At 38.1% G+C, this 14,604-nt stretch overlaps 2 protein-coding genes and 1 long non-coding RNA gene across 11 annotated transcripts in view; 2 read left to right on the forward strand and 1 right to left on the reverse strand.

Moving 5' to 3' along the window:
* dock8 (dedicator of cytokinesis 8) overlaps positions 1-1,781 on the forward strand; it is a 65,651-nt gene extending 63,870 nt beyond the window's left edge. For all 5 annotated transcript variants that reach the window (XM_016669528.1, XM_016669529.1, XM_007548168.2 and 2 more), the window contains one exon: positions 411-1,781. In XM_016669528.1, the coding sequence (XP_016525014.1) occupies positions 411-462 (52 nt within the window). In that variant the 3' untranslated portion in view covers positions 463-1,781. The remainder of the gene's footprint in view (positions 1-410) is intronic.
* A 705-nt stretch (positions 1,782-2,486) lies between these two features.
* The window catches only part of aopep (aminopeptidase O (putative)), a 93,306-nt gene continuing 81,188 nt past the window's right edge, over positions 2,487-14,604 (forward strand). For 2 of the 5 annotated variants that reach the window (XM_007548179.2, XM_016669532.1), the window contains exons 1-6: positions 2,508-2,611; positions 3,937-4,652; positions 4,873-5,042; positions 5,605-5,824; positions 7,769-7,982; positions 8,370-8,494. In XM_007548179.2, coding sequence (XP_007548241.1) covers positions 3,973-4,652; positions 4,873-5,042; positions 5,605-5,824; positions 7,769-7,982; positions 8,370-8,494 — 1,409 coding nt within the window. In that variant the 5' untranslated portion in view covers positions 2,508-2,611; positions 3,937-3,972. The other 3 variants (XM_016669534.1, XM_016669533.1, XM_016669531.1) reach the window with 3 other exon arrangements.
* Positions 8,435-14,604, reverse strand: part of LOC107835818 (uncharacterized) — a 43,085-nt gene continuing 36,915 nt past the window's right edge. Inside the window, exon 3 of the long non-coding RNA XR_001661645.1 lies at positions 8,435-8,510. This is a non-coding gene — a long non-coding RNA (uncharacterized LOC107835818). The remainder of the gene's footprint in view (positions 8,511-14,604) is intronic.

Raw genomic sequence — 14,604 nt, forward strand, 5'->3', positions numbered from 1 at the left:
CAGTAAAGACTGCCACTCATTAGGTATTTTTAATCATCATGAGCTTAGTAGATCTTTCACTAAAATTCAGGTTGGTTTCTGTGCATGTCATTAAACAGCATCTATGAGACAGTTTCTATTAGCAAACTGCCTGGTTTAAATGTGCTAAAATTAGAATATTCTCCTGATAAACATAAAAATGTGATTCCTCATTTTTCCCTCTGGCTGTATTTAGAGAAGTTAAAGAGAGGACATTTTCAAAAATAATAAAATAAACCTTTTGCAAGAAATGTATATTAGTATGGCCTTTCTATGAACTGATATTGCACAACTTTATAAATCCCATTATATTTGCTTTACTTTGTAATCCTTACTAATATTATTCCTTGTTGTATTCACATTTTTCATGTCTTTTCTGATCCATTGTCCAGGGACTCTTTCAAGCGTCTGAGTTTCCGCAGAACTCTGGAGGAAAACTCCTGAGGTGCCTCAGTTTGTTGGGAAGTGCTGCAGAAAGGAGAGGGAAATTGTCACAAAGTCTAAGGCATAAAAGAAGATGAGCTGAAAAGATCTGCTGGTGACACCTTGGAAAAAATGAGGAAAAAGGCGTGTCAACATGGAGGACTCAACTTTTATTTTCTTTTTTTTTTGTAAATTCAGCATTGTGCATACATGCATGACCACTTTTGTAATGTTATGTATGCTGTATAAGAACAGAGCACAGAAAAAAGGATAAATGGTTATCCTGACCAAAAGCTTTTTAAATATTTCACTGTAAAATCAAGTCCTGATAATGCTGCAAACATTTTCTCCTGGTCAGCAAAGCTCTTTTACTGACCCCAGTGTTCATACTGTGTATATTCTGTTAATTATTGTGTCTTGTATGTATGTACATCTCTGAATGAACATGCTGATTTACATATGGCACAGAATAAGAGTTTTTAGTGATCAACAGTTCTGGTTGGCACTACAGAACTTCTGGGTTTCTATGCATGGCGTTTTTTTAGTTTAAGCAGCAATTATTTGAACTGGATGGATTATGCACTGGAGAAACATGTACAAATTTCTGCGTTTGCTTGTATCCTTGTCTTGCTTCCTTACTTCTGGACATCCAGCATTTAATGAACAAACAGGAGCAGGAAATCCTCTCTGAGGTCTAAACTGCAGTTCGCAGATGCATGAAAGCCACTTTTTTTTGTATATAGTTCCACTTACAAAAATTAAAAAGTGTTTTGCATTTTATTTGATAGCAATTTTTTTGTGTATGTAGCAGTTCCAGTGCCAAATTTAAAGCGTTTCTTTGTATCTTAAATGAGAAACTTCAGAAGAATTGCAATATTTTTGAAAATCCAGCCAGCACAGGCTATGCTGAAATACTCTTTCAGTAAAGATTTGCAATACCTGCTTTTGAACAGGAAATTTTGCTAATCTTATTTACATACATGACTGCTCAACCTGTTAGTTTTATGTTCTAGGTCACAATGTATTTAATGTAAATGTGTTTATTTTTCATAAATAGAAATACATTTCAAATACATTATCATTGCTCAGTTGATTGTATTTATTAGCTGTTAGATTTTTTTTAATGGCTTAGTAAAACAAAGTCATGGAACTTGCTGTATCAACTAAGTATTAAAGTGCATTTCTATTTTTGAACTAATCTAAATGTGTGTTGTAAGATAAATTTGTGGCATTCAAATCTGTTGTGTATTTGTTCATACTGTTTGTTTTACTAAATTAGGAACCTCTGTTAAGCACAATCCTTACGCAGAAAGTTAATAAATTTAACATATGCATATTTATTTTCTTTCTATAATGTCCAGTTTGTTGGTATAAAAGCATTTTGAGTTCTGCACTAAAAATTACTCTAGATCAAATGTTTTAGTGTTATAAAAAAACACAGTATTAAAAGGAGCATGACCTACTACTAAATACATCAGTAAATAATTTAAGTGTATCAAGTTGATTGAAACTAAGCAAATTAGCAATCATTTAATAAATATTGGCTATTGATGGCAAAAACAATTTTTAATATATATATTTTTTTCATTTTTATTTAATGATTGTAGCCTGTAGCACATAGTAAATGTATATTATTCTCAGATCTGGGGACATTTTTTATTTATTTATTTATTTTCATTTTTGTTTAATGATTGCAGCCTGTAGCACATAATAAATGTATATTATTCTCAGATCTGGGGACATTTGTAGTTTTAGTTGGGCAATCAGTAGGATTTTGTATTTGTGAAAAATATGTGAAAGCTGTCAGAAGCTGGACAGAAATATAATTGCATCACCTATCCAAACTCTTATGAATCTGTCATTGATTTTAGTTTTTTGTTTCAACTGATTATTTCCCAATTAAAAATAAAAATACTGACCTGATGCAATACAAACAAAAATGTTAAAACAAGATTTCTTTTGTTGAATGATTTAGATGCGATTTTATATGTTTTTTGGGTATCCTTGAAGTGCTATGTAAGTTAGAACTACAAGACGAGACTTATGCCGTGGAACTACAAAATCTGCTGCTGTCGCTTTATAGTGACGACATCACTGCTGGACTTCGACAGGTTTGACTGCTCGGTAGTAGAAGTCTTGAACGATAAGCGCTTTCTTGTTGTTCTCTGCGGTATGTTAGCAGTTGTTTGCAAATTATTGCTGTGCACCCTTATGTAGAGGGGGAGCGAATAAAGCTTTAGAGTCTCAACAGTTCCAGTTCTGTGAACTTATGCCATAAATGACCGGTTTGTGATGTAAAGTTAGCTTTTTATCAGCAGGTAACTTCACTGTTTAGTCTCCACACAATCATATGTAGTTCCTGTTTTAGCCGTAATGCTGACAAAGAAGTCTTTTGTGATTTTGTGCAAACCCTAACAAGGTAGCGTGTTTCGTTTTTATTTTTTATTTCCGCACATAAGCCATAAAGCTTGTGAACTTTTTCACATATGTCGTCACGTTACAGCCACTATCTTTAATGCATTTTTAATGGGATTTTGTGTTGTCGGACATTGACAAACCCAAAGGGAAGTATTTCGAGAAGTAGAGGTTGAATGATATGTAGTTTTTGAAACGTTTTCACATTACAATCTGAAAGGTGTGGTGTGCATTTTTTTATTCAACCCCCTAGTCAAGTTCGGTGCCCCTGTTATGCATATTTTAGGCGTTTCCTATCTTCCAAACAACCGCCTTAATTGAATGGGTGATTAACAGGCTTCTGCGGCATTTATTAGAGGTTTCGTAGTCATTTGAATAAGGTGTTCTGGGACAGAAACGCATCTAAGACGTACAAGGCAGTGGTACCAGGTTTGGGAGTCACTGCCTACGGGATAATAATACATATTCTATTATATGGCAAATACTAACAATATTTGCCATAGATTTTTATTCCAGAACTAATTATTGGTCAGAAATGTTAAAAAAAAGTGCCTTAATAAAGAGTTAGTAGTTTTAAATCCAACAGAAAACAAAGATGGTGAGATTATTTTTTATGTAGTAAATGTCTATTATATATATATATATATATATATATATATATATATAATTTTTTGTGTGAATATGCATTCACCCATCTACTTTAGCTGGTGTGACATGTGAATTTTAGCACTGTGAAACAATAAAGGGTATTCTTTTCTATTATATCCATTTATAAATCAAACCTTATTTCACTAGTTTAGAGGTGCCCAACTCCAGTCATACAGAGCTACTATCCTTGAACCTTTAGATGCATCTCTTCTTTTAAACATCTGAACCAATGGCAGAATTACCTCATCAGTCTGTCAGCCTGTCATTTGACTCAGGAGAGGCCTGGTAATGATCCATTCATTTGATCCAGGTGTGTTGGAGCAGAGACGTATCTAAAAGATAGGTTATTTGGAGATGTAGACAATTTTTATTTTTTTTTTTAACAAAAACAGAAGCTTAATATGTCCACTGTGTTCTTATGTTCTGATTTAGCCAACTTCTGCTCCACCTTGACCTAATTTCAGTGACATGGAGCCAGATGGGGAGCTTAATCCGGACACAGACGACCTTCCTCTCAGAGCCAATACTAACCACATACTTGTCAGACATTACGTATTGGACCTAACCGTTTGTTTTGACAAGAAGATCATCAGTGGTAGTATTGTTCTGTTCCTTGAGCCTTGCTCTGCTGAGATGGCTAAAACTAAGGCTGATATTGGACCTGAAACTGGAGATGGTGCAAGGCAGGAACCCAATGAGGAAGGTACAAAGTTTGGAAGTGACACTCAGGGTTCAGATTTATTTCAGAGCTCCAATGCTGAGGATTTCACCTTAGTGCTGGACTGCTGTGACCTTGAAGTGTCAAAGGTGGAAGAGGTGGACACTGATTCTGTATCTGCGGCATTGGGTTTTCCCCTGACGGCTGCATCTGAAGATATTTCAGTGGACTCACAAGCAGGTTTTATTCAGCACCTTTTCTCCATGCCCTCTTCCCATTGGAAGGAAAAGCATCGGCTCTTTTCACTGTGCAGCCGGAGCCCTGGCATCCAGAAGGGCAACTCGCTTCACTTTCACACAGATCGCTGGAGTTTGCAGGTGAAAAAAATGGGGGTCACAACTTCGCAGGACTTCCCCCGTATTATTAGGATCTACTACATGACAAGAACACTGGGAGGCTCAGTGAGGTGGACCAAGGACCAGGACAACAGGTTTGCTTCTGTGCTTCTTAAATCGCATTCTAACACAACCATGTTAAAGATATTATTCATTCATTAATTCACAAAACAACAAAAAAAAAACAAAAAAATAAAACACCTCAGGCAGTTTGCAAACTATCTTCTTCAGAGACGGGAGGTTTTCATTGCTCGTGTGAGTTTTGTTGTCCTGAAAGGAGGTTTGTTTATAATTTACCTTTGTTTACCCTTCCAGGGAGTGTGTTTACACCGCCGGCTCTCCCATCAACAACCGGGCCCTCTTCCCCTGCCAGGAGCCTCCTGTTGCCATGTCAACGTGGCAGGCGAGGGTACGGGCCCCCAGTGACTGTGTGGTGTTGATGAGCGGGGAGGAGGAGGCTGTTCCAGCGGAGGACGGGGACACACGTAAGCTTTGAGACCCAGGAGAAGTCAAACTCATTTTAATAATCTGAAATGTTTGTTAATTGTGTGGTGAAATATGTCACTCCTTGCAGTCTCTTGCAAAAGTATTTGTTGAAGTTGTTTGGATCTGCATTATTGCAGATCCTTCCTCCCAGCAGCTATAAGACAGCATGACCATGACTGCTCCCAATAAAATCAACAAGTCTTTATAGATTTAGATTTAGTTGATAAAAGCAGTTGAAGAACTCTTAGTGTTAGTGAAGAACCGTTAGTGACTTAAACAGACTTTTCAACCCTGTGCATGTTTTACAACCTGAAATTTCAAGATAAAACATGCACCTACATGGAATTTGTTTTTTTTTCCATCAACATCACAAACTATTCACATCCCCTAATGTGTATCATTTAATATTTTGAATGATGGCAGACGATTGAAAACGTGTAGCAAAATCTGAACTGAACATGTATTAAAAAAATGGTAAAATGAGCAAATGTTCATATGTTTGTACATTAGTTCTTTTATACTTTGTAACTGTGGATATTTTTGTTTATTGTACATCTTTAGATTTCCTCACCTGGAACTATTACGTCACAATGCCCATGCCTGCGTCCACTTTCACTTTGGCTGTGGGACACTGGTGCCGGGTTCCTACAGAGACTCCTTCAGCTCTGGAAAACGAGGTTGAAGGCGGGGTGGGCTGCAGCTGCCTCAAGGCTGAGCTTGTGTCAGAACTTGCAAAGTCTCCTGGTGAAGTAGTAAGAGGCGCTCCATGTCAGATTGACAGGTATTTTAATGGTTTTCCTGTGTCCTTTTCTTGTTGTAGGACCTCCTCTTCTCCAGACTGCTATTAACCCAAGTCTGGCCTTCAGCATTCCTTGTTGAAACTTTCCCTCTCACCAGACCAAAAATGGTTCAGTTGAAGTTAGGGTGATGGATAGTGTTCAGAACATAATTGGCTTTTTATGAGAAATGGGTTAAAGGTGGAGCTGCAGATCATTGCATTTGCTGGCTAGGGGAAATTATCTTTGGAGAGAAAAAAAAAAACAACTAAAGACATCATATTTTTTTATAGCAGTACAGGAAATAAAGTGTAGGTTGGAACCATTAGTCAGGTCCAATTCCCACTGTGCAGGGCAGGGCTGTGCCGGTGTTTCCCTCTCCACTGGCTGGCAGGTTGGCAAGTCTGCCAGTAGTTTCCAGTAATCCTCCGCCTCTACTCATGGTTTTTCCTCCAGTAAAAACGTAGCCATAGCACAGAGTCTGTACAAGGGACGTCTTTATGCTCATTGAATGGCTGGAAGGAAACTTGGCTGTAGCTCGGTACCAATGGAAAGTTCCTGAGTACGAGGACGGAGTAAGTGGTGAATATTGGGTTAGGGTGAATGAGATTGCATGTCAGCACTTAAATATTTTGACATATTTGTGGTTTGACTTCATGCAAAAGTATTCATACCCCTGACACTCTTCCCATACTTTGTCAAAATACCACACACTTAAATTCATCTTATTTTGAATTTATCTGAAAGACCATCACAAATTATAGCATAATTGCACAGTACAAGGAAAAAAAAAAAGATATTCAAAATGTTTTTAAAATTAAAAATCTGAAAAGGCTGACATTCAGTTCTATTTGGCTCCCTTTGCTTTGACATTGCCACTTATAATCTAGAATAATCACTTGTTACTGGAAGTCATCTAATAAATGATGAAGCATTTGTAGTGGCAACATTACACTGTCTAACTCCTTGGCATCTCATTGAGTAGTCCATCACCAACAGTAGCTCTTTCCAAGAAGCAGCTCAGGTAGCAAAATGTGTTGACAAGACTACTGTTAGTCGCTTGGTGTTTCTCAAATCTGGCCTTTATGAAAGAGTGATAAAAAGAAAGCCATTGTCAAATCTGAAAAAAACAAAACAAAAACAAAAAAAAATGCAAGAAGTCCTGTTTACAGTTCGCTAAAAGACATATTGGGACAAACTGATGGAAGAAACTTCTGAGGTTCGATGAGATGAGTATGAAACTTCTTGACCTTCTTATGGAACACTAAATGCAGGGAAAAATAAAACTACATTTGATCCTGAACACCACCCTCACAGTAAAACAGGGTGGTAGAGGCTTTACACTGTGAGAATACTTGATTTCAGCAAGGACTAAGACGCTTTCCTCAGTTATTGAGAAGATGGACGGAGCTAAATATAGGGCAATAATGCAAGGAAATCTGTTAGGTGCTGCAAAAGAATTTGAGTTTTGGCCAGGATACCAAAGATAAAGCTGCAGGGAAAAGGTTTGGATCGTGCCAATAGTCATGTGTTAGAATATTCCAGTCAAACCAGAAAGGTGGTTCTACAAAGTGATGATGTCCCACAAGAGCTGAAATACATATAACGCCGTCCTGATTTTATTTTAAATAAAAAAAAATTTAAACCATATCTCTTTTCTTTCACTTTACAATGAATAACACACTTGTTTGTGTTGGTCTGTCAGATGAAATCCCAATGAAAACATTGATGTCTCTGGTTGTTATGTGATCACCTTTTAAAACTCTAAGTAGTATGAATACATTTGCAAGAGGCTGCAAGTGTTTCTTTAATTATTTTGAAAGAAAAATTCCACATAATGAGTTGCATCACTTCCAGATTTGTGTATACTTAAAATGATAAATCCAAAGAAACGGTTATTAATTTTTAAATTTTTTTTTTTCTCCGCCCTTTGTTTTTATCTACCTCAGCAGAGACAAGGCCACCAACTCAGACTCTGCATTCTGTCACTCTTCCCTTGGGCATAAGGAGCTCTCTTTAACTGATTATTCAGGCATGGAAGATGACGGCATCTCTTGTTCCCATGGCGACTACCCTTGTCGGTTTACTGAACGGTCTGCTTGGTCCCAGCGGGTGGTTCCACACCGTGTATTTAGCCCTGCCTGCCTGCTCCAGAAGGCCCAGGTGGGGTTCCGACAACTCAGCTTTGAGACTTCGGCTAATTAGACTTTAAAAGATTAAGGTCTGTTACTGTTGGTTAATGTTTATGTCAGAGTGTCATGTGTTTTTTTTTTTTTACTTTTATCCCATCAGCACAAATGTTACTCATTTAACACACTAATTTGAAACATTCTTCTCGTACACAAATCAGTGGAGCTGACTTGACACAATGTTTTACAAAACTTAAGTAAAAGGCGGTGGTGAAGAAGTACAGCATATTTGCAAGCTTTTTGCATATCTCATGTATCATTTTGTTAACACAATTAAGACTGAGAGAAGCTTGGGTTTGAATGTATTTTTTGTTGTTGTTGTTTTGCTCCTATGGTTAACGTAATTTGTGTTTTTTGGCAGATGGGAATCCTCAAGCTGCTGCCTCGATGCTTGGCTGCAGCCCATGCTGTTCTAGGAGTTCACCCTTTTCCCCGTCTTGACGTCCTCATCGTCCCAGCAGGGTTCTCCAGTCTTGGCATGGCCAGGTATTCACTTGTCTGTCTTTGATTAGACAAAGAGAAATGGCAGAAATTTAACATGAGCAGGTAGTACGCTGGTATATGAGGTTGATTGTATTGGTTTCATTCCTACACCGTCATTATTTTCGAGTTAGGGATACGAATGAAACTGAGAAAAACCGTATGGAAACCAGACCAGAGTTTTATTCTTTTCCTTTCAAACCTTTGTTTCTTTCCTTCTCTCATTTCTTGTTCCTTCATTCCTTCTTTGCTTTCTGTTCGTATTGCTATCCCACCTTGTGTCTTTCGTGCCATCCTTGTCGGACCTTTCTTCTTCGTGACCTGAATCTTGTTTTTTGTGTTCTTCCTCTTTTCCTCTTATCATTCCTTCATTGTATGTTGCATTCTTCCTAAGTTGCCATTCTTTTTTGTTGAATTTCTTCCGTGCCCCTCATTTTTCCATTTATCTTTTCCTTTTTCTTTTTAAACTTGTTGCTTAACTGATAAAACAGAAAACTGACAGAATTTAACGAACTGTACATTTCCTGCCAAAAGGACTGGTTAAATATCAGACAGAACTCAACTAAAACTAGTTAATGGTTATAAAAAGTACATGGCTTCTCTGTTAGGGGACTTTTACTTGTATTACTGCAGGTGTTTAAGCCTGTATGCATTGTTTATAACCCATTGTCTACAGGATAAAATCTACACCAAATTATAATTGGTTTATATATATATTTTTTGTCACCTTTTATTCAAGTTTTATTTCACTTGTATCCATGTCACTGGTAAGTAAATAGAAACTTCCAACCACCAATGTATCTGCACATGAAATTACAGACTCTGAAGCCAAGGGGAAATAAAGGTTTACAGTAATCTTTTGCATCCTTGTTATTAGTTGTGCAGAAAGAAACGCGGCAGAGCTCCTTGACAGAAGGGGAATCTCAAAGCCAAACCACTAAGCTTGCTTAATATGGCCACTGTGTTCCTTTAAGAACTGATAAAAAAAAATAAAAAAAATCACAATTCTACTAAAGTCTTTTACGTTAATTTTTTTTAAGTTGTTTTGGGACTTTGGAAAAGCAGAACTTTATCTGCTGAGATCGTCGTATTATCCGTATTAGCCTATGTTCGGCAGACACAGGCTAATGTTGTCAGACAAGAGTTTGAATTGTGATGTTGTCGACTAATATAGATATAATCTCAAGTGTCTCTTTTTTTTTTTTTTTTTGGCCTTCGTTGATTCCTGAGGGGAATATCTGACTCATAACTGCTCAGTGCTACAGAATGTTTACCAGCTATTAACAAAATGGTTTGCTAAATAGTGCATGGTGGTTTGTTTACAGGGGGATTTAATGGCCTTTTTTTTTAACTGAACGCCACTACCTTCAGCATTTGTAAACAGCTGTGATAAAAGCAGTAAGAGTGAACCTTAACGGCTAAGTTGCTGTGTGAGTTCGGTGAGCTAAAAGATACTGAAAATGCTCTTCATCAGGGATTTGTGGAGGTGGCAATTATCTGGGTGCATTAACTGAGACCTTTCACAGTGCATGTGGTTATTTTATCTGCTGCTGAAATATGGATTTATTTATTTATTTATTGGCAGTTCTTTAGTTTAGCTAATTATTTTTATTTTATTTAAAGTAAAAAAAACAACACATTTTTCACTACTAGATTCTACATTTTATTTTGCATACAATATACACATCCTGGTGCTTGTTTTAAACTTACTTTGTGCTGAGTTTTTCCTCTAAAAATCTCCAGACACTTATTGTCACATTAATTTTCAAACTCTTTTTTTTTTTTTTTTACACTGTCTTATTCTGCTTAGTAGATATCCACCTCACCGAATGTCTTTCTGCCTATGTCCTTTCTTAGATGTCATTTCCATTCCAACTTGCCACAGCTTCCAACTTGGTACTTCTGGCATACTAAGTGTGTTTACTGACAGAATATATATCTGCCATTTCACTTTTAAATTTAGGAGTCAGTGAATGTGACATTGTTACATAGGTGTATGTATAATTATTGTAAAAAAGTGTATCTGTGTTAGAAGCTGTCTTGATTTTAAGGTTTACTAACACTGTTTTCTTGAGGCAGTAGCAATATTTGGTTTTCCTGAGATTAAATTACATACACAGATGGACTCTGTTTAGCAGACTTCATATATCAGTTCCTTATACTGGATTATATTTATATACATTAGAGTGAGGAAAGGTGGATTAAAATGTACCCCATACTTTGAATTGTATGAGTAAAAATCTAAAAAAAAAACTATGCATCATTTGTCCTCCACTTAACAAGTATTCACCAGCTTGGGTTGTTTTGTCTTATAAAATTCCAGTAAAATGTGCAAAGGTACATTTTACCAAAATAAACTTTATTTTCTTATTTTATTTATTGTACTATTTTCCTCTATTTTTGTTTAACTTGTACACTTGATATGTCCATTTGGTATTTTTTTCCACTAAAGCATTGGTCCTCTCAATGCTCATTTCTGCACAACTTATTTCTGTTTAAGCTTGAAGTTTTACTTCTTGTTTCTGTCTGCAATTCTTTAAGCCAAAAATCCCTGTACACCAGACCCCGACGTTTTGTTTAGTGTTGAAGTGGTTTGGAAGCTGATCAACCGCTGTAGACGTTTCCACCCTGCTCCTTTCGTATGTTTATCCTCATCTTATCATTATTCTTTGCTTTGTTTTGCCGTCTTTTTTTTTGTTTGAAAACCATCACTGCCTTTCTCATATCCCTGTCTCTTTGCCCTTCACCAGTGTTGCTTTCATTTTTCCACTTTTCATCATGTTAGGAGATGAAAAGTGGACCTTCATGATATCCCATTTTCCATTCTGTTCCCTTCACTTCTATATATAACCAATAACTTCTTAATCTAGCCTCCAGCATTCCGACAACATTGTCAGTTTTTTCTGGAAATCACATCTTTCTTTTCAACACAACTGTTTCTGCTTGTGTTTGGCCTCCGTGTGGATGCAATTAAAGGCTTGTTAATCAAGATAATTTGAAAATTGATGCAAAATAAATGCCCTTGATGCCTGGCCTTTTTATTTTAAATGTTACTGATAAAGCGGTGTAATTAGAGAGGCCTATTAAACATCCCAGTGTCTGTGGTCTGCACCACAGTCTTTCATTTTTTCCTCCATCTGCCTTTCTCTTTCTCGCATGTTGGTCTCCCTCGAGAAAAAGTGTCCCAGACAGGATATGAGCTCAGACCAGAATTTGTGTTCTGCTTTTCTGACGTCATGGCTAAAAGTGGTCTTTGTCAGAGATATTTTGAACGAAAGAGGGCAAACTCGGTTACAGTCTGGGCATCGTTTTCAACCAAAATACAGTGTTTCCTTTGATCAAAGTGAACCTTTTCCCAGTGTTGCGAAAACTTGCCTCCGCTATGTTTGCTTTGAATGAACTTCAAGTGCTGACACAGGGGCTGCTGTCTGATGGATGTTTTCGTTTCCTTAGGCGGAGGGCTCCCAAGCAGTTCTCCTTCTTTCCTTAGCTCGGTAGGCCGCTTTTCACTGCAGATGACCAAGAAGAGATTTAGGGCCTTCATTAAGCTTAGTATAGCACCTGCACTGACCCCCTATAAAACTGTTCACGGTTCTGAGTCCAATGTGAGCTCGACTGTATCCACCCTTCAACACTGGTGGCTCAGTTCTGGATACCAGTGCACAAAACTGCAGGGCTGTGCCATGGGAAGGCTGGGAGGTCAACTGAAATTGAAGGGTAGATTAAGACGGAGATGAGAGAGGGAAATTAAGAGGGCAAAGGCGGGGTTCACAACAGGCCAGCGGATCCCCAGGATGTGGGAGAGGATGTGTGGATTATTCCCAGCAACAAAAGCCATTAGCCCCTGGAAGGACTTCAGAGGCTGGTGCTATTTAATCTAGAGATTGGAAGGTATGTGGGCCCCAATTGTTGGGATGGAGCCAAGTGCTGTTTTTCTGTGCAGTGCCCCAGTGGAAACAGCAGGAATGGAGGGGGGCTTTGTGGCCTGAGAGCTGCAGCAAGAAGGCACAAAGCTGTTGCAGCGTGATACATGGAAGGAAAACAGTGCCAAAGGAGGGGCAGGAGTCACAGTGGCGTGACGTTTTTGGGCTGAGATACGTGAGGAAGGCAAGTAAACCGAAGATTAAGAAGTCGGGTAAGGACATGTATGTGTTCAAGAGCTGTGACAGAAGTGCTGTCCACCCACGAGTTGTTTTCATTCACGCAAAGATACCTAAACTTATGCAACTTCACAAGATTGTGCAGCTAAGCTCCAAGCTTATGATGGAAGCACCAACGTCTTACCTCTTTTCATGCTGTAGTGTCATACAAAGTTCACATCCCTTAAACTTTGTCATGTTTTGTAATTTTGGGAGTTGAAAAGTGACTCCTTGTAGAGCCACCATTCACTGCAATGATTTTTTTTTCTCTCCCTTGTTTTACACATCTAGCGAGTGAAATTTTTGCTTCTTCTTATAGCTCAGACTCTGGTAGGTAAAATAAAAAAAAAAAAAAAAAAATCCCCTTCTCACCCTCTGCGGGTGGTCTCTTTCATCCTCTGAGCTCGGGTCCACTACCAGAGGACTGGGAGCTTGAGGGTTCTGTGCGTTTTCGGGGAAACACGGTATATATTATACACAGTAGTATCTTGGCTGTATTTATACAGCCAAGATTTGCTCTTGGCTGTATTTATACAGCCAAGATACTACTGTGTATAATATATACCGTATTTCCCCGAACGTAAGACGGTGTCTTACTTTCTTTTTATCCCCAAAAGCCCCACTATGTCTTACTTTCAGGGTATGTCTTATATTGGAAAAAAAATGTCGAATTTTTTGTTTTAACCATAAAATTAACATTTATTAACAACCTGAACAGTATTGTATTCACCACAAAACAGTTTTATAAAAGGCGCTCATTTGGATCAGACGGAGGCGACAGACGCGGTGACGTATGGAGGGGGGGCGGCGCGCAGCTAGATGAGAGGTGTTTCCCCGAAAAGTAAGACATATGTCTTACTTTCGGGGTACGGCTTATATTAGCTGACCCCCCTGAAACCCCTGATACGTCTTACAATCGGGGGTGTCTTACTATCGGGGAAACACGGTATCTATTTGTGAATAGCTATTCTTTATGTTCCCCCTGCCCACATATTCTCCATTGGACCAAGGTCTTGACTTTGAATAGGCCATTTTAACGTATAAATACCCGTTGGTGAACATCATTTCATTGTAGCTCTGGCTGTATGTGTGGCATTGCCATTTTACCTGATGGTGAGCTAATCTTAATCAGTTGCTGCTTTCAGTAGATTTCTTTTTACTCAGTGCTTGTCCATCTTTATGTCAGCTCTGGACAGCTTTCCTGTCCCTACTGAAGCAATGAATCCCCACATCATGATGCTGCCACCAACATGTTTCACCAGGTGTATGGTCTGTTCAAACTGATGAACTGTGTTAGTATTTCTTCAACATCCTATTCTCTCTTTTCAACAGGACTTTGTTTAGCTTTCTTTCAAAGGAGACTTTCTTTTACTGAGGGCCTTTTGATTCTTTCTCTGATTAATAGTCTCTGTTCCCTGTCTTGATAGACATGTGTGGGTAGGTTGCCGTTTTGCTATACTTTATGCATTTTCAGGTTGATGACTTTACAGGGCATTGCATTAGTAAAACTTAAGAGAAAGAAATAAACAGATGGGTGGTTAAACATTGATTGGACACCATGAGGAAGGCTTAAAGTAAATTCTGACACAGATGGGGAATCCCTTACAGTTGAATCTACCACCAGCTTGTATAAAAAGCTCATTGTCCTGAGTAATTGAAGGACATGGGAGTGATGTGAGCCAAAAACTTAAATACCAAGAGTTTATTCAGTGTTAGTCATATTTAACCGCCCACTGTTTGATGAACATAACCAAACAGTATATATATATATTTTTTTTGTTTGAATTTGTACTATTCTTTCTCTTACTTTTATGTGCCTCAGCTCGTACCCTTTCTTCCTTTTTTGAATGCGTAATCTTTTAATCGCATCAAGAACACGTCATTTGGGTCCGACTGGGAGCGACAGGAAGGGCACGGCATTTCCTCTCGCTCTTTGAAGCTGACGTCTATGTGTCCCACAAGTGCAGACTGGACATG

This window comes from Poecilia formosa, unplaced genomic scaffold (assembly GCF_000485575.1).
Source record: "Poecilia formosa unplaced genomic scaffold, Poecilia_formosa-5.1.2 Scaffold25, whole genome shotgun sequence".
Lineage (NCBI taxonomy): Eukaryota > Metazoa > Chordata > Actinopteri > Cyprinodontiformes > Poeciliidae > Poecilia > Poecilia formosa.